This window comes from Melanotaenia boesemani, chromosome 8 (genome assembly GCF_017639745.1).
Source record: "Melanotaenia boesemani isolate fMelBoe1 chromosome 8, fMelBoe1.pri, whole genome shotgun sequence".
NCBI lineage: Eukaryota > Metazoa > Chordata > Actinopteri > Atheriniformes > Melanotaeniidae > Melanotaenia > Melanotaenia boesemani.
Window position 1 is genome coordinate 34,700,511 of NC_055689.1, and position 20,108 is coordinate 34,720,618.

At 42.3% G+C, this 20,108-nt stretch overlaps 2 protein-coding genes across 2 annotated transcripts in view; both read left to right on the forward strand.

The window, feature by feature from the left end:
* LOC121645098 (zinc finger protein 420-like) overlaps positions 1-20,108 on the forward strand; it is a 1,096,702-nt gene that overhangs the window by 574,167 nt on the left and 502,427 nt on the right. The window lies entirely within an intron of this gene.
* nmnat2 (nicotinamide nucleotide adenylyltransferase 2) lies at positions 806-18,657 on the forward strand. Its single transcript, XM_041993559.1, has 11 exons — positions 806-1,073; positions 3,882-3,970; positions 5,857-5,924; positions 6,173-6,251; positions 7,507-7,633; positions 8,120-8,200; positions 9,393-9,437; positions 9,594-9,670; positions 11,663-11,764; positions 13,669-13,736; positions 15,601-18,657. The coding sequence occupies exons 1-11, from the start codon at positions 989-991 to the stop codon at positions 15,701-15,703; spliced, it is 924 nt and encodes a 307-aa protein (XP_041849493.1). The 5' UTR covers positions 806-988; the 3' UTR covers positions 15,704-18,657.

Genomic DNA, 20,108 nt, shown 5'->3' on the forward strand with positions numbered 1-20,108 from the left:
CGGTAATGTTGAGGTCCGGCTTCTGCAGGATCCATCCCTCTTTTAGACCTGTTACCACTGATCTTCAGACCAGTTCTTGTGTTATGTGACACACCTCAGCCTTTTTTATTTATTTATTTATTTTGATAGCCACGTTTCCATGGAGCCCATTTCTGATGATGCTTCAGTCAACAGGTCCAACTGCATCTTTCAGGTCCTGGTTCAGGTGTTTGATGGTCTTTGTTCGTCAGACTGTCTGATCTTTGCTGGTTTTCATGAAACTAAAAAAATGAGAACAAATTATGCGCCCTTGTGACAAAGAGCCTAAAGATCCAGTTTAAACTGGTTCTGTTATGTGTTGACACAACTCTGGTTCATCTCTTGAGTTAGGAGCCCTTTTTTCTGCCTGAAGGATCCACAGGTCAGAGTTGTTCCTCTGGAACTGGTCTGGTACCAGGACTGGACTGGAAATGAGGGGGAAACTAAAATTTCCAAAGAAAAGAACCAGAAGACCTTCTGAAAGCTGGAGAATCATGGAGCAATGCAGATTGAGAAGATTACAATAAATTTAAATATCAGGACTAAATCCTGCGTAACTGCAGCTAAAACCTTAAAAGGCAGAAATCTAAATGATGTTTGCGGTGTTTGATGATGTGATGGAGGATTGTTCCAAACTGTCCACGTCTCTGACTTTTATGATGTTACTGTGTTTTCTGCCCTGTGATGGAGTCTGACTTGGGTCGGAACCATCTATTTCCTCCCGTGTACCCGGGGTCGGGTCGCGGGTCTGAGTTTAAAGTGACGGCTCAGAGCGGGGCAGTGATGCTCTCCAGCTGGAGCTGGTGTCTCTTTAAGACGCTGCTTCTTCCAGCATCCTGCCGCAGACACACCACCCTCTCCTCCCAGTCTCTGCAGCGGCTGCCTGCTACACAAACAACCGACGACCAGGCGACCCACACCCCCACAGGACCGGCACCGGACCGGACCACCACTCAGGACTGAAGGAAACATGGCAGAAACCAGCAAAACGCACGTGATCCTGCTGTCCTGCGGCAGCTTCAACCCCGTCACCAAAGGACACATCCATATGTTCGGTAAGCACCTGCGCTGCGAGGGCTGGGGGTGGAGGGGGTGGAGGGCAGAGAGACGTCGAACCGACCCGATATGAAGCCCACATGATCCGATTCTGAATCTGACTCTAAAATGAAGGACTATAAATGGAGTCTGGCTTGTCGGGTCCCGCAGGCCGCTCCTGAAAAGGGCGACGGCTCCAGATCATCACAGAAACATAATGAGGCCGGTATTTAAACCGGGTCACCGCCCGAACCGGTTCTGATGGGAACAACATGGGGAAACGCCGCGTTAAGAGGCCTCGCGCAGCTGTGGCGCAGCCCAGAAATGAAACCTGGACCTGCAGATGCGCTAGGATCCTACCGGAACCGAAATCCATTACAGACAGAAGCCGTCCGGGTCCTGGTCTGGTGCCTTGCTCAGCGGCGTTTTCCTGCGTTGTTACCGGAACCAGCAGGCCCGGTGAGCGGGCAGAGAGCTGGCAGCGCCGCCGATGAGTCATCCAGAACCGAGTTCTGATGTTTGGATCCTGAACCCTGAATTTCCCATCTTAAACTTTGACACGCAAACAAACAAACAAACAAACTATGTTTGTTTGTGAAATTGTCCTGATTTATTTATTTATTTATGGTCCCATTTATCAGAAACATCTGAAAACTGAAATTATCCTTAAATGTTTCCAGCTTAGGAAAAAAAACTCGTTTATTTTAACGTCCGTCAGTAAAAATCTGCTTTATTTTTATTCTATTTACCTGTAACATGAGCCAGATTGTCTAATGAAGGTTTTTAATGAGTTTCCAGTGAAACAGCTCATATTTTCTTTATTTTAATGCATCATTTAGAGTCAGACTTTATCTTTATTTTAAGTTTAGCAGATTTAAGTGTTGCTGTGTTGGTTTAAGGTTTTCTGAGGAACAGATTTAACACCAGCAGCAGATCTGAGATCAGCGTGTCCTCTCTCAGGGAAAATCAGGTGATTTCTGAAGTGAAAACTTAATTAATCCACTTCCTTCCATCAGGCCGGTGTTAAGCAGCTCCACTGAAGAGAACTAACCAGTTCATCATTCTGCTGCCGCCATGTTGAAATGGTCTTTTTTGACTTGTTTGTCTGAGATGTGTGTTCTGTGTTGAACCATGAACTGATTCTGAGTTTTTGGACCAGATCCCTGTTAATAAAAGACTCTTTCAGATCAGTTTTTCTGAATCAGAAGACAGTTAAATATTAAAAACTCTGTTTGGGAGTTAGATTGAAGGATTTAGATGATGGAGCTTGACCCTCCTTGGTGGATTTCAGGGTGAACTGTGTTCTCAGACAGTGATTTCTGGAAGTCTTCCTGAGTCCTTGCAGTGGTTTCCAGCAGAGAAGCATGTCTGCTGCCTGAGGACCCCAGTGTCTAGTTTGACCTTCATCCTTGTCCCAAGCACACAGAGATTCCTCTTGATTCTCCGATCTTTTGATGGTATTATATGTTGTAGATGATGGGCTCTTCAAAGTCGTCACAATTTTACGTTGAGGAACATTTTTCAGAGATTGTTCCACAACTTTTAGATCCAGTTTGTCTCAGATTGGTGAAGCTCTGTCCATCTTTCCATCTGAGAGACTCTGCCTCTCTGAAATGCTCCTTTTATACCCAGTCACGTTACTGACCTGTTGCCAGGTAACCTGATTAGTTGTCACATGCTCCTCCAGGTTTTTCTGGTTTGTACCAGGTACTTTTCAGTGTTTTCTTGCTCCTGTTCCAACTTTCTACAGACGTGTTGCTGCATCAGATTCACTATCCGCTCATGTTTTCATCACATGGTGAAACGTCTCCGTTAAATGTTTTTATCTTCTACTGGGAATAAAATATGAGTTGCTGAGATTTATAAATCATTGAAATAGGTTTTATTTACATTTTATCAGAGAAATCGGTGTTTCATATGACTGGTTGGTTCAGCAGGTTTACCTTCAGATCAGGTTAAAGTTCACGGCTGGTACTCGGCCACTAACGGTCGTTCAGTGTTTCGTGGTCAAGCTGCTTGTTTTGGATCCAGATTCATTCAGATTCCTGCTTCCAGAAGTTTCTGAACGTTGCAGCAACATAGTGAAATGTTGCCAGGATGTCGCACACAACCTCATCATGAGTCACACTCTGCTCAGAGAGCTGATCGTGTCACCATCGCCACGGCAACGGTTCACTGGGTGCAGAGGAAAGGTCTGATGGTGATGCAGACGGAGGAGTTTACAATACAACCAGGAGCCGAACGCCTGCTGGTGCTGGACCTGAAACCCAGTCCAGGGTCCAGGGTGTTTCTCAGCTGAGCTTGTATGAGAAGTGGAGTTAACACGAGTCAGCCGGCAGAATTCCACATTCTGGTCGGAACGTTTATCTGTGCAGACGTTTGCTGGGACAGCTGCTGTACAAAATTAGCCAAATCTGAATCATTCTTCATCAGTCCTGCAGCCTTTCAGACTTCAGGACTCCTCACGGGGAGTTCAGCTGGCTTTCCAAAGAAACCAGCAACTTGATCAGCTGACATCCCAGCATGCAACAGCTGGGAAATAACAGGAAACGTTAAATCAAGAAGAAAAAACATGTCATTCCTTCTGCTTTCCAGCCAAGACTCAGAGAACAATTAAAGTGACTTTATTGGTCTTTATGATGCTGAAAGTGCTGGAGTGTTTTCAGTTGAAGAAATAAAGCATCCTAATCAGAGACGGATGGAAGCTGACGCACACCCACCCGTCCAGCTTCAGTCCTGGTCTGCGTTGCAGCTGGATCAGATCTTTATCCAGACTCCTGCTGGTCTTCTTGTTTCTTGCCTTCATGCTTCTTCTTCTGTGTCTGCAGAAAAAGCCAGAGAATATCTTCACCAAACGGGGCGTTTCATCGTGATCGGAGGGATCATCTCACCAGTCCACGACTCCTACGGGAAACCTGTAAGTGGAGTTTGCTTTTTTGATGTTGGTGAAGATGAAGATGCATCTGAGGATGAGGATGAGTGTTTTGTCCTGATTAATTTTCACATCACACAATGATAAATAAATCCAGGTTGATCCCTGCTCTGAAAGGTTTTTTTTTCCATTTTTATGGATGGAGGTGTACCACAGGGTTCTGTTCCAGGACTCGAGCGGTTTTTATTTACTTGGTGATGTTTTGTGTAAATGGAGGCGAGTTTAAGCTCCTACGAAGACAAGATTATAACTTTTTTCCCATCCTGCCATTAGACTTAAAAGCAGCTCGGATTTTATCTACAGGTAAATTTCCTAGTTTGACCACAAACCAAAAGATCTGAGAGTTACTCAGAAAAACCAGTTAAGCCGGATTTGATCGGTTTGAACCGTCATTTAGATGTTTCTTCACCACAGAACTTATTATGGTCATTAGACTGATAGTCTGGTGATAGCTCAGTATATATGGGCTTGTATATGAAGAGCGATAGTTCACACACAGACAGTGGATGATTTTTTTTTTTTTTTTTTGCCTTGCTTGTTTTATTTTAATTTTTTTAATTTAAATCACCTTATTTGTCAGACAATTAACTGATAAATGTTTTGATTTTGTACTGTGCTCATGCATCATTTTCTTTAATTGCTATTATAGTACTAGTCTTTATTTGATTTTTAAGTGTCTTTACTCACTACGAAAATTTTCCTAGTTAAGAGAGAAGGGAACAGAACGAGATAAAGACTAAAAGGCAGCAATTAAGTCTTGAGTCTTATTAAAACCAAAAAGCTTGAAAATGTGTGGGTATGGATCTAAATATCCCACTGGACTGTAACAGACATAAGTAACGGGACCACCAGGCTGAAAGTCCACATGACACGAGCTCCATGGTCATCCGTACCTGTTCGATCAGAATCTACTCGAAGGTGAATGATGCTTGTGCACAAGAAGCAAATCAGACCTGAGTTACTGGGTTACCTGGAGGAGGGCGTTGGGGCACCATCTTCCTCTTTCTAAATGTTTGAATCCAAATCAAGGATCCATGTGTAACGTTGTCATGACGATGTGGGCATCATGATGGACACAGTGAGATTATGGACATGTATGACGTCATGAATGAGACCTAATCTGCGTCCGCTGGGAAATGAAGCAGAAAACAGGCATTTTTCAGCATCGGTGTGAACCTGCAGAGTTTTTGTGCTTCTGATGAGAGGTTGGATGTCAGAGCCTGATGGTGTTTGTTTTCAGTACCTTTTGAATGAGAAATAGTTGTTATGACTGTAAATATTGTGCTGAGTCGCTGTGAGACTGATTATTTTGATTGATTGTGAGCTGCAGACGGCTGCTCAGGGTGCGGACCGTTGTTTCAGATCAGCAGCGTTTGCAGCTGCTGCAGTTTTCCTCTCTGCTTCCTGCTGGAATTAATGAAGGTCTTGTCCTACTTTTCTCTGCCTCTGTAGAAACACACAACATGAATAATAAATGCTGCAGAAATCCAGTTTCAGTTACATCAGGAATCTCAGTGGGTGGATGATTTTCCAGCATCGTTACCTGATTCCAGCTGATCATTAATGATGGAAACGGATTTTTAGCTGTTAGCTTGTTGATCTCAGGCAGGTTTTGGTGAACAGCTCTTATATAAAGGTGAAAACAGAGAGAACCGTTTTAGATGGTTTGTCCTGAGTTTGATGCAGGTGAGGATTTGAATCCATAACCGATCTGTCTGAATGTCGACTTTCGTCCCTAAAAAACTGTCCTGTAAGCATAAACACAGAGAAGCAGCTGTTTGTCAGAGTTTTATTGTCTGGGAAAGAACAAGCTTCATTCAGACTGTTTCTGTAGTCCAGCTGCTGCTGACGCTGCTGTTGTGTGTCCGCAGGGTCTGGTGTCCAGCCGACATCGCCTCGCCATGTGTCAGCTGGCCGTTCAGTCCTCTGACTGGATCAGGTGAGACGCCCGTCATCCATCACACACCTGCTGGTGTCAGACACTGGTGTCAGGCAGGATGTTGCAGATTAAAATGTTCACATATATATATCATAAAATATTTTATCATCCATAAAGGCTTTGTACAGAAAAGCTGTTGGCAGAGGATCCATGAAAATCAAAAGATTTCAAACCACAGAATGAGAAAAGCTGTTCTCTAACAGAAGCCTCTGAATTTGTTTGTTTGTTTGTTTGTTTGTTGGGTGCAGGGTGGACCCCTGGGAGTGTTACCAGGACACCTGGCAGACCACCTGCAGTGTGCTGGAGCACCACCGCGACCTCATGAAGGTGAGTTATGCCGTGTTTGTCTCTGAAGGTTTATTCTGAGTTTTCTGCTTGTCTACAGATTTACTGATGAACGAGGTGCAGACGGGTCTGCAGCTTCTCTTCTGCAGGATTCAAAGACAAAGTGGGTTTTAAATGTTTAACAAAGACGGGACAAGAGAAACAGTTGTACAGGTTTTTAATTAACACTAGAGAACGAGATAAATATGTCTGAAGCTGGTGTTATATCTTCATGTTTAAGTAACTGTACTTTAAGTAGCAGCTCTGCTGTACAGGAAAACATTCAGGTTGATAAGAACAAACAGAATCACAAAGACACAAATGTGTTACTGATCAGGTCTGGTGTCCCAGTACCAGGACCAAAAGAAAAAGGGAAACTCATTTTAATAAGCAATGTGAAGAAAAGAAACTCCAATAACCTGCATCTTAAAGCAAAACAACCACAGATGGAGATGTCAGATGACCACATGAGAATAATAATACACATGGAAACAGTGAATCGTCAGCTACAAGAGACTAGAAGGTTATTCTACACATTATAGACAAGTTTCACCCAGCACGTAAGGAGGCTGGAGGCTTGTATGAGCAGTTCATCAAAGCCTGCCTGAGAAGTAAATCTGAGTATCATCCACATAGCAATGGAAGTTTATACCTGTCTAGTGATTTTACCTAAGGGAAGCATGTATAACGTGAAAGTCCTAGTCCAAGTACAGAACCCTGAGGAACTCCATGACTCACTGTGGTGTGTGAGGAAGACTCATCATTTACATAAAAAACTGAAACCTGTCAGATATAAATGACTTAAACCAGCCTAATGCAGTTAATTTAATCCCAATAACAGAATGCTGTGATCAGTGGTATCGAATGCAGCATGGAGGTCTAACTGGATCAGTCCAGACAGGAGTCCTTGGTCTGAGGCCAGATCATTGGTAACTTTCTCCAGGTCTGTCTCTGAGCTGTGATGAGCTCCAAATCCCAACAGAAACTCTTCAAACAGATTATTTATAGGACAGAGGGCACGTTGTTGGCTTTAAACACTGAAAACAATTCAATTCAAACAATTACAGCAGGAGATGCTAAACAAGTGCAATGAAAGGTGAAACGAGAGGCGGAAAAACAACATCTAGAAAATAGAAAATAAATGTAAACCCACCAGATGTGATGAAAACAACCACAGAAAGATGTGCAAAATGACCTGAAGCCATCATCTGAAGCTTCGGTGAACTTCAACCACATCTAAAATGTTTGTGTCCCTCAGAGAGTCACCGGCTGCATCCTGTCAAATGTCAGCACGCCGTCCACCACGCCTGTGATTGGTCAGCCACAGAACCAGACCCCACCCATCTACCAGAACCACAACAACATGAACCACAAGCCTACAGCCAGTGAGTCTGTCCTCCTCCTGTCCACAAACTCAGATTACATGTGGACGGGACAACCAACGTTTTTGGCTCAGGTTGTTTATCTGTGTAGTTTGTGTCACAATATGCACGCTTAATAACTTTGTTACCATGGCAACTGCAGACATTATAATGGTGCAAATCTTGTGTTTGTACATGTTTTTTATATGTAAATATACAGAATGTCCCACACTGTACTGAAGACAGAAGGCGTTGCAGCTCGTTATTGAGGACACTGATGCTGGGACATCTTTGATTACATTTTTTTGTCAGCCTTCTGATTGGCCAGAAAGGCTTCAGAGGCGGGGCTAGAGCACCACCTTTTTCTTTTGGCTCCTGACAGCATTTTTATCGTGAAAAGACTTGACAAAGACTTGTAGCTTGTTAGCGTGACTTACAAAGGTTAATGTCTGTGTGGGTTGATGAACTGATGATGATGAACCTCCTTCCTCTGTCTCCCTCTCTGCGCAGTCAAACTGTGGGGCAAGATCAGTGAGAATTTGGGTAAAATCTGCTGCGTTCGTCCGAACATGGAACGCTTCACCTTCGTTGGTAAGAACAAACACACATCTTTTAAAAACATTTCTGAAGAGGAATTTAAGATTTCCACTCATGCAAACCCCAGAAGAAGAGCTGAGGTTTTCTGGGAGATTGAGTCAATGTTGTGTTTGAAGGTGGAGAAAAAGTGAAAGATGTTTAAACCTTAAACCTCCAGCAGATCTCCCTGAGGTCTATCTGTTCTATCATCAGGAACGATAGCGTGTAGCTCTGTGGCATAAATGTGATGGATATTTTACCCTTTAGATGATCTACGGACGTTTTCCAGACATTTCTATCCTGACCAGGAGGTTTACAATCCAGCCACTAAATGTAGTTTGATTCAGAGACTCTACCTGGTAAATCCACAATGATCCATGATAACAGCATTATTTATCACATTTCACCATAAAAACATCACCATCACTACTATGTTGCTAAGAGACCTCTATTTAGACCTGGACATGATGATGAAGCCACTTCCTGTCAGACTTTCCACCAATCAGAGAGCTTAGATTGATGGTAACGTCCAATCAGGAGCAGCCAAAGATCAACCACTGAGCAGAAAGTTCTATGTGTGTGTGAAAAGAAGAAAAATAATGCTCCTCTATGGCTGGAATAAAGCCAAGAAGACGTTTCTGATGCACGGTGGCGCCACAAAGCAGCTGAGCTGGAGTTGGTTTAGTGAGGATAGCAGGTAAATAGTAGCAGGAATAACTGGAAATGAGGAAAAGTGGAAACATGGAAATAGTTTCTGTTGTGTGTTTGTTTCAATAACAATATTTTTTCTCCTGAAAGCCAAGACTTGAGAGAACGATGAGATGAGAAAAGGTTTGGTCACTGTTGGTCTGTGTGTTATTTCTACAAAGTTCTGTTAGTAATAAATTCTGCTTTCTTCTTCTGGTCGACCTTTATGCTGCTAAATCTATTCATACATTCATTTTACATCATCTTACCTCCCAATCTGACAGCTGAGAAACATCATGTCTGATGCTGACTGGGGTTAAAAGCTCCAGCCTCTACATGTAGTTCTACATTAAAAAAACAAACAGATGATCAAAGAAGAGTTTTAAAGGTTAAATCCTACATTTTGTGAAAACAAGGCTCTTGATTTGATTTTCCTTTTTCTGAGCTCATGCTTGTATTATTTCTCACCATAGTTGCAGAATAAAGAAAAGCTGATTAACATGTTTTGTGTCTGCATCAGATGAAAACGCCAACCTGGGGACCGCGATGAGATACGAGGAGATCGGTGAGTGGTCTCTGGACCTGAGCGGAGTCCTGGTGTTGTGTCCTCTGGTTTTTCCTTCCTGCTGTGTCTGAACTCCTGGCTGGTTTGGCTCCAGTAAACGTGATGTTTACTGAGGACGTGTCTGTCTCTTTCCTCCTGCCTGTTTGTCGTCTGTAGAGTTGCGCATCTTGCTCCTGTGTGGCAGTGATCTCCTGGAGTCCTTCTGCATCCCTGGCCTGTGGAAGGACAGTGATGTAAGCACAATGTAGCCCCGCCCCCACTCACATGTAGCCCCAACCAACTACATGTAGCCCCGCCCCTTAGCTCGTCTTCTCCTATCGCAATGATCAACGGGTCATTTCGATGTTGTTGACAAAGGAGATGATGATTTAACCACTTTTTACCGAGTCCGAAGGTTCAAATCATCAACCTTACTGAGTTATTCCAGATGTTTATTTGAACACAGATGTTCAGATTACAACACACACACACAGAGGGAGAGCGACTGCGCTGGTGGTACGAACTAAATCCCAACGTGCTCACGTTTGCTGCTTTAAGGTTTAAACGTTTCATATAGAACCTTCTTTGCGAACCTGAGAGTTTAGAAACAAAAAAGGTTTTCTTAGAATAGACCTCAGCAAGATTTCTGGTTTTATGAGTCTAGCATACGTGGCATCCCACTTTCAGTTCTCAGCTTTTATGTGTCAGCACATAAAAAAGCTTCTGGTCCTCATCCTGAATGAAAATTCAGTTCCTCCAGCCTCGGATCACACCGGGTCCTGATTTACTGAGCAGACTAAAAGTCAGCATCAGCCTGATGATGCAGCTTCTTTCCATCGTTGCTTCAGCTCACGGAGGTTTGGTTTCTGCAGGTCTCAGAAGGTCCCACCACAACATCTCAGACAGTTCCAGGTCTGGACTTTAGCTGGACCATGTCAGCCTTGGTCCTGGTGTAGGTCTGCTGCTGTGTTTGGGACCTTTGTCCTGCTGGATGAGACAGTTTCAGCTTTAACTGTCGGACAGATGGACACACGTCTGAGTCAGAGCAGCTCATGGTCCACTCCACCAGACCATCGTCCCTCCACCACCACTGCTATGAGGTGTTTAAGGACCAAACATGTCCACTTTGGTCTGGTCTGTCCAGAGGACCTTGGTTCAGAAGTCTGGTGGTTTGTTCAGATGCAGCTTTGCCAGCCTAAGCCGTGCCGCCATGTTCTTTTTTCTCCTGAAACTCTTCCCAACAAGCCAAACTGGTTCAGTCTGTTTCTAACTGGACTGTCATGAACTTTAACATTTAACCTGCTAACTGAGACCTTGGAGAGTCTGAGGTGGAGCTGCTAGGTTCTGGACTTGCTGAGACGTCCACTCCTGGAAATCTGACATGTCTTTAATGTTTTCTTCTTGTGAATCTTCTTCCTCTCTGTAGGATGATGGTCTCCAGATCGATTAGAAATGACCCGATAACCTTCCCAGCTTAGAGAGTTATGAAGAAGCAGAAGTTAGTTTTTCACACTGATTCTGTGTTTTAGTTCAGTTCATTCGGTTCATTTTGTCCTGATACGTAAAACCTTTGAGCTGAAAGTTGAATTTGTTTTCCTCGACTGTTAGTTTGCTTTAATCTGTTATTGATGCTCAGTTGCATTAAACAAAGAGGTATAAACTAATCAGTCACTAATCATTACATATTAACGCTAACAAAGGACTGAAAGGATGCAGTATAGCTGCAGTGGTGAACCTGGAGAAATCCACCATGTCAGCAGATTAAATAAAGTTTCTCTGCTTTCATTCTCTGGATGTTTGTACCACAGTGAAGAAGCGCTGTCAACACGTTGCTTTATATTTGTTTCCGTCCTCGTTGCTATGCACATCTTTCAGGTTCAGCATATAAAACTCAAAGTGGAAACACAAACGTCAGTTTCTAAATGTGAGGTAGCAGTAGATGTCCAACACAGATGACGTTTCTTACATGGTGTTTGATTTGTTTTTTTGTGGAGACGGTAGATAAATTTACTTTATTTCTGGTTCATTTAGATGCTGCTTTATTTTAGCCTGCTCAGTAATCAGAAGAAGACTTTTAGCTGAGTGAACTAATCTGTGAATTGACTGTTAATGTGATTATCAGTCTGGTAAATTTATGCTGAATTCATCGTGATTTCCCAAATTCGACCGATTGTTGGGTTTTAGAACTGATTCAGATGTGAAACACATGATGGTAAGTTACGATCTGAAGGTGGTGTTTCTTTCAGATGGAGGTGATTGTGGGGGATTTCGGGATCGTCGTGGTTCCTCGTGATGGAGTCGACACAGAGCGGATCATGAATCATTCCTCCATTCTCCGCAAGTACAAGGTCAGAGCGTAGTATGGGATCAATACGGCACAATAAAGTGGACAAAATTCAGAATTATGACAACTTTTACGTCTAACCAACAGCCTACGCCATCAGCTGGTAACCACCTGGATGGACTGAGCTGATGTTCACACATCTGTAGTTAAATCAGCTGCTTCTAGGTTTGGAAAACTCAGATCTTAAATTCCAGTTAGGCAACACAAATTATTTCATGTTTTTCCAGGAGCCAAAAACCAAACAAATGAAGGAATTTGCACATTTTTCACATTTAAGAAGAATTTCTCTAATTTCTAAAGGACATGGCTACAGATTTAATTCTGAATATTATGGAATGAAATTAAGGTAATAAAAAGATTTTATGCATCTTTGGTTTTAAGGCCCATTTCTGCTGCTCGCTTACGTACGTAAATATTTCAAACACTGTCATGCGTCGCCGTCCTCAGTCTTTCAAGCATCTTTTGCATTACCGTGCTTATCAAGGGGCCATCCCCACAACGGCGAAATGCGGTGAAACCACAAAAGTATTTTAGCAAACCACCCTTTTATCCCCATGAAACCAGGGATTAGTCTCCATGACACCGATCGTGTCTGAAACCAGGTACCAGGGTGGATCGACCTGAGACCTCTACCATCTGTGGTACTGTGCGGACAGCATAACTGCACCACTAGAGGATCTGACGTCAGTATGATGAGCGCGCAGCAAACACAACAATAATGGCGTCCGTGACCAGCTGTGTTGTGGTGCTGCTCCACACAGTTCTGGCTTGGCTTTTACACCACAGTGCTGCTGTACCATCAACAGCGGGAGCAAGCAGATACGTCATTATCTGTGCATGCACTACGTCTTGTTCTAGCTCTGGAGTGGTACTCTTTAATTATCGTAGCGCCCCCCACAGCCTTGTAGTATGTACTACAGCGGTTTTGTGGTGATGGTGAAGCCTTTCTCCTAGTTTTCGCCATCATTTTCACACCTAAACCGGCTTCGGCGCCGTGTGGACATAGCCTTCATCTGTTCCTCCACTAGGGGGCAGTGCTGAGTTGTTTCTAAGCTAAGTTGTTTCCAACTGCCCAACACGCTCTAAACACTCACATACAGTCTTTTTTCAAAAGCTCGAGCAATTTCTACAGTTGTTGTCCTCGTCTTCATTCTTTTTTTCACTTCCTAATTCTCTTCTTCTTCTGTGGTTTGTTTCTTTCTCTGGTTGCATGTCAGCTGTTCTGCTCAGCACTGCCCCCACGATTTCCGGTGGTATTGCTGCGTCTTCTGCGTGGAGCATAAATGGACCTTTACTGTGACAGCAGGACCTCTTCCTTTAACTTAACACTAACTTCATTGTCTCGGTCTGCTAGTACAGTCTTCGCCTTTTAAAGTTCATACAAAGAAAAAAAGCTTGAAAAAATTATTCTTTTTTTTAATTAGAAAAAAATGTGCTTTTTTTTTTTTTAATCAAATGGTTGAGATAACAGTTAATAACAAACCAAGCAGTAGAGATGACTCGGAAAGGTTTATTTACGCAGTTTTAATAAGATTTGTTATATTCACTGAGAAACAAGAGCTGTTCACTGTATATAAGATTTTTTTTCCTCTTTCTGCTCTTCTTGTTTGAGGATTATCTTTTTTGGGATGGGAAAGGAAATGTACTGTTGCTGTTAGCCAACAACAGCACATTTCCCATCAGAGAGAAAAAATGGTTTAAATTTCCTCCTCTTTTCTCTCCCCCTCGCTCCTGCCTGCATCCTCTTCATGTCCTCTTCAAGTCATGTGGAATTTCAAACATTATTCTGCTCATTAATTGGGATCCTTATAACAGCACAAACAAAAATAAAAACCATTAACCTCAGTTTTCAGTCACATTTAATAACCCCAAATAACATCCTGACCTCTTTCCTGTTTTTGGTTTCAGGACAACATTGTTGTGGTGAATGATGCAACAAACCACCCGATGTCCATCGTCAGCTCTACGAAGAGCAGGTAGGAAGAAACTCAACCTCATCACACTTGGTGTCTTTTTTCTTCTCACAGCATTCTCATAATTTAACACCACAACACTGAAAACATCAATCTGACACTGAATGTCCTGCACAGGCATCTGTCCAAGACACCAGTAGTCAAGTTTATTAATAGCGCTCATTTAAAACTAACGATCAAAGTCTGCACATTAAAAATTAGTTGAAGCATCAGAAATGTTGACATAAGTAGAGCTGCAACTAATGACTATTCTGATAGTCGAAAGTCACAGACTATTAAAACGGCTAGTCGACCAATCGGATTATGTATCTCATGATTATTATAAATGGATCTTATTTTCACTTAACTTCACAAGTTTAACGTGAAGTTATCCAGACTTTTGACGTTCTCTGCCACCGTTTTGCTCCCTAGTCCGCCGCCATATTTTTCCCCTGGCGGACTTCATGTGCAACTCTCAGCAGAGATATAAAAAAAAGAAGACGATGTCTCACTCTGTAGTTTTTTTTTTGTTTGTTTTTTTTGTTTGTTTTTTTTTTTTGTTTTTTTTTTGCCGACGATAGTCGATGACTAAATTAGTTGTCGACTATTTTTATTGTTGACTACTGTCGACGTCGACTAATCGTTGCAGCCCTAGACATAAAACACAAAGAGTTCCTTTAAAGAGGATCATGTCTGCTGATGGGTATTTTTCTATCATAAAATAAGACACAAAGAACTCAGAGTGAAGTCAGCTTCATCGCGATGGGGAGAGACTGTGGTTCAGCACTCAGAGAGTGTCTGGTGTCAACTCCGAAGTCTCAACCCCAGTGCACCCTTTTTATTGAGCAGCTATCACACTTCAGAAGAGCAAGCAAAGTTCTCGCAAACTTCAAACAGGGAAACACATTAGCATACAACACTTTATGACCCTTATCACACAGAGCTGTGACCACCACATCCTGTCCTCTGCAGGGTGGGTGAGACCGCAAATCATTACCCATCCTTAAGGGAGAAAGTTTAAACTGTTAACTTTAAATTGTCAACTTCGCTTACTCTAACATCTGCTTTTATTGCAGTGCTGCAAAAAACAGTTTTCACCTTCAGCCTTGTCCCGTGCATACAGAGATTCCTCCTGATTCTCTGAATCTTTTGATGATATTATACACTGTAGATAGTGGGATCTTCAGTCTGAGGAAGATTTTTCTGAAAATTTTCCATGTTGCTGACATCAGATTCACTATCAGCTCATATTTTCCATCACATGGTAAAATGTCTGTTTTATTTATGTTCTACTGGGAATAAAATATGAGTTGCTGAGATTTGGAAATAATTGAATTCTGCTTTTATTCACATTTTAAGCAACATCTTAACTTTTCTGGATCATATGGATTTCTTATAACTGGATTATAATTTGACTACAGTGAACTAGAGTGAGCTGGGTTGTATCTGTAAGGTCAAACGACGGGAACTGGCTGAAACCAGTGACCTTGACATTAAAAAGCCATAAAAGCTGCAGCTTAACTGAGGTTTGTCTTTCTGTGAAGTGACGATGAAGATGTCTTTAGGACGTCTTCGAGACGTCTTCAGGACATCTTCAGGATGTCTTTGGGACATCTTTAGGATGTCTTTGGGATGTCTTCAGGACATCTTTAGGATGTCTTTGGGATGTCTTCAGGACATCTTTAGGATGTCTTCGGGATGTCTTCAGGACATCTTTAGGATGTCTTTGGGATGTCTTCAGGACATCTTTAGGATGTCTTCGGGATGTCTTCAGGACATCTTCAGGATGTCTTCGGGATGTCTTCAGGACATCTTTAGGATGTCTTTGGGATGTCTTCAGGACATCTTCGGGGTCAAACTGTGACATGAACCTGTCCTGCTGTTTCAGACTGGCCCTGCAGCATGGCGATGGCCACGTGGTGGACTACCTGAATCAGCCCGTCATCGACTACATTCTGAAGAGTCAGCTGTACATCAATGCCTCGGGATAGAGACGAAGACCCACCTGCATGAAAACAGGGAGCCTGGAGGAGGGGGGGTCCTGCCTACATCTGTCATCTATATAAATATAACCTCCCTCCTCCCTTAAGCTAAAACTTCCTACTCTGTCTTCTGTGTCAAACATATACTCTTCTTTGAGCTGTCGCTTTCCAGCAGGAGCATTAGTGTCCCTCCTTCTGTCTGTGTCATGTGACTTTACCTTCAGGGAGGGGGGTGGGGGTTAATTTGGGAGTTGAGGGGGCGGAGGTTGTTTTTCTGCTTTTTCCTCTTAGTTTGTTAAAGTTTCAGGATGCATGACAGACAGCTGGGCATGCTCAGTGTGCACAGACTCTTCCTTCGTATCAGGGTAGCATCCAACTGAAACGTGACAGTTTCTGGACCTCATGCAAGAACTGATGATGATGATGATGATGACTAACGTACTTCAGCTGAAGGTGATCATCACTCAGTCTGGACAAATAATCCCAGATCTTTATTTTAAATTGGTGGAAAATCTGTGGACATATTTTTTATGAGCAAGATTTTCCACAGTTAGAAGCTGAAAGAGCTTTTAATCTAAAGCTGACTGGTGGAAAACCCAAAGCTCAACGTGTTTGTGTTATGTTCATCGTTGGATCCAGATAAATCTAAGAACAACAAAAACTGTAACAAATGCTGTGAACCAAGCTGATGAGGATGGGTTATTGAGGCAGATAATTAGATAAAGTCCAACCTCTGCACAATCGGAGCTCGTATCATCGCAGCTGGACACATGAAGAAGACGTCTTCATGTAAACATACTGCAGATGCGTCAACATTAGAAGTAGTTTACCTTGTGATCCAGCAGAGGGCGCTCTAGCATCAGCCTGACCAAACGCACACGCCGCTAAACCTTCAGTAAAATACGCTAATGTTAAGTTGCCATGAGAAAGCAGTGAATAAAGGCGTCCTTAGAAGACAATCATGCTGTTGAATAATCCATTTTGTGGTGTTTGGAAATGTTTTGAATGATATCGTAACAAAGATGAGTGTTTGCTGACTTACGATGAATCTGCAGATTTACCAGCTAGCTTGTCGTCTCGGTTCGGAAGAATTGGGTGTTTTTATTTTAAAACTTCATTTTTGGAGAAAGTTACGCCCCCAGTCTCTATGAAATGAAACACAAATGCATCCATCTGTGGACGTAGTTGTCACAGTTCATGGTTGTGACTAGTGGATGCTAACAATGCTAATGAATCTGGACAACATGACGGAAATCACAACACATGAATCTAAAAATGTGCAATCTGTAACTGTGTTTGTATTCTTTTAACATAGAGATCGAACCGCGTCCCAAAGGCTTGTGGCTCAGTCTCTCTCTGTCCCCTCTATTCCTTTGAAAATGATACTCAGAGCTTAAATTAAAGCAACTGGACTTGCTTTTCTTGATTTATGAAGATGTTTCACGTCTCACCTGAAAGGCTTTTTAGCTCTGCCTTGGTGGAATAACAACAAAGTCACCTGGAAGCAACTCGGATGAGCCAAGAAAAAGAAGTGTAGTTGTCTTTGTTTAAGCCCTGAAGATTGACGTGACCTGGATGACTGGATGATGAATCTAAACCAGCTCTGGACCAGGCGTGGAGATGTAAGACCTCAGTGTGCTGATGAGTTGGACTGAAACTGTCTGTGTAGGTATAGAATCAGGAAGACGAGCTATCTGAACAGTTTCCAGCGTTGGTGTGAAACTGTGGAGTTTTGCAGCTACATCGTAGCTACGTCATGTTTCGTCGTGATCTGGTCGTCCTCATCTGACAACGCTCCTTCACAGTGATTCAGTCATCTTCATTTAAAACCAGTCTCGCCCAAGAATCAACTCTAGAAACAGTCTGAGGACCATATATCGAGAAAACCCAAATTTTATGACTCGTGGCTTTACTTGAATCAAAACGTTTAACTTTTGACACCAAATTTTGAGCACGACACAAATCCAATCTCTTCCTGCACCAGGTCACTTCCAGCATGTCCTTTTTAAATCCTGACTTGTGTTTAAAGACATGAAACTTGCTGAAGGATTCGGACTCGGACTTGGACTCGGACTCGGCTGTGCTGGAAACGTAACTTTGTTTCAGTGAAAACTCCTCGGCATCATTTTGGATCAGAATGGTGTTCTTGTGTGAGGTCCAGTGTTTTCTGCAGGTGCAATGAAGATGGTGGTAACCATAGCAACAGTATTAACGTCCACCATAGGGGAGGGTTTAAAGTTGGAGGTCATGTGACCGGATGATGAAGGTGGAGACGGATTGTTGGTGTCGTCGTGGAGTCTGAGGTTGTTTTTCTTTCGTCTTGGTTCGCTCCTGTTCGTAGACTGCATGCTTAGTTCTGACACTTTGGTTTTGGCATGGGTGTTTATTACTTGTTAGATTATTATGGTCTGTTGTGAATGTATTTGCAAAAAATAAATAAAAATAAAAGGAAGGGCACAAAAAGGAAAATAAATGATTCGGATAAAAAACAAAACAGCTTCAGTGGGGATCATCGTCTCCCACGTCTTTCCATTTTCTATTCACTCTGTAAATGTACTGATCTCATCTGTGGGGAACGTTTGCAATGATTTCTACGTCTGCTCTAGTGTGTGTGTGTGTGTGTGTGTGTGTGAGTGAGTGTGTGTGGGAAGTTAGATTCCCGTTAGTCACTTTCTGTTGTAACACGTAGCTGAAAATGAATGTTTTCTGTATTAATTTGCCTTTTTTCTCTTTCTGATTGTAAACTTTTAAAAGTGACTTTTTATTGTGTGTGTGAGGATTTAAGTGTGTTTAGAGACGAAGTGTTGGAGAGGTGAGCTGCAGCTGATCTCAGAACAGACAGACGTAAAGAGAGAATGAGCCTGAATGCAGCCATCTTTTGTTTCAACAGATTCTCGGTTTATTTCAGACTGTGGTTACATTTACACCCCCTGCTGGCAGAATAAAGTATTTCTTCTAAGAAATAAATTTAAAGGTCTTTTATTACTTTTCCCACATTTCACTGCCTTCATCAGATTTAAACATGTTCCTTAAAATTTCCACCAGATCAGTTTCTTCACTGATTGTCCAACATCAGAAACTGTTTTCATGTTAAGTTATAATAAAAAAGTATGTCAGCTGATAATAATAATAATAATAATAATAATAATAATAATAATAATAATAATAAATAATAATAAAATACTCACTAGATCTAAAAATTCAGAACCTTCTGCCTCAGATGAACATGACGGTTTATCCATCCTGTCTTACGGTGGCTGGGAAGTGCAAAACAATTTTACATCGAGTGAAACGTTTTTACATGGTCTCAATGCTCATTTACATCATAGAAACCATGTTTACATTTACAAAATAAACGTACAACGCCAAACACTTTACCAAGGGCTAAACAACTTTACAATTCAGAAAAAACAAGCGTACAAAACCTGAAACAATTTTACAATCCTGGATGCAAACTTACAACTGCAAACAAAAACACTTTTACCAACAACAAAGCAGCTTCACGTTGACGTGAAACACTTTTACAAGTTCCTGAAACACAGAACGATATAACCCGGCTGGTGTTTCACCAAAACCTGTGACCCATCAGAATCTGTGACTACAGGGGCCGGCTGTAGATTTCTCTGTATGACCGTCTTAGAAAACGAGTGGAGTCTGGGAAATACTTGTGTTTAAGTCTGAGCTGAATATAATGCAGGTACAGTAAAGTCACATTCTGATGGCTGTCAGACGTGGTGACCTCTGTGATCCTGGTGATGAGAGGGTCACATGTTAGAAGAGTCCAGACTGAAGGCGTGACTTTACGTTTATCAGCAGCAGTGTAGAAACAGGATTCTGCAGCTTAAATATGATCAAAGTCAGGCTGGGCGATAAAATAAAATGATTCTTTCAAATCCAATTTCCGGTTTTAATACGTTTTTTTTCTTTAAACATGTTACACTTATTAAAAACACTAAACTTAAAGCTTTTGCATGCAAAATGCGTTTATGTATTTATATGAATAAATGGCAGAAGAAAAGTAAACGTTTCCACCATATTAACGGCTTCATGTCTTGCATAGAGATGCAACACAACTGCATCCGTGATCTCTTTCCATCTGCATCCTGATCACACCGGATCCACTGCGGAAAGAATTCCCTGATGTTGCTCGTCTCTTATCGAGAGTTCGTGGGCTGAAGTTGTCCTCTGCATCTCGTAGAGAGCAGCGTTTGTCACGCCGGCCATGTGCACAGCTAACTTCCAGGCCTGAGCGGCGGCTCTCTGCTTCCAGACGACCAGCGTTCCGGTGGGGAGGGAAGGAGCGCCAAGCCGCTTCTAACTATGGAAGCTCAAGGAGACCACTTGCTGCGCATATAAAAGAGGAACAAAATCCAGATTTTCATCAAAATAAATCGATAAATTGAATCGATTAATC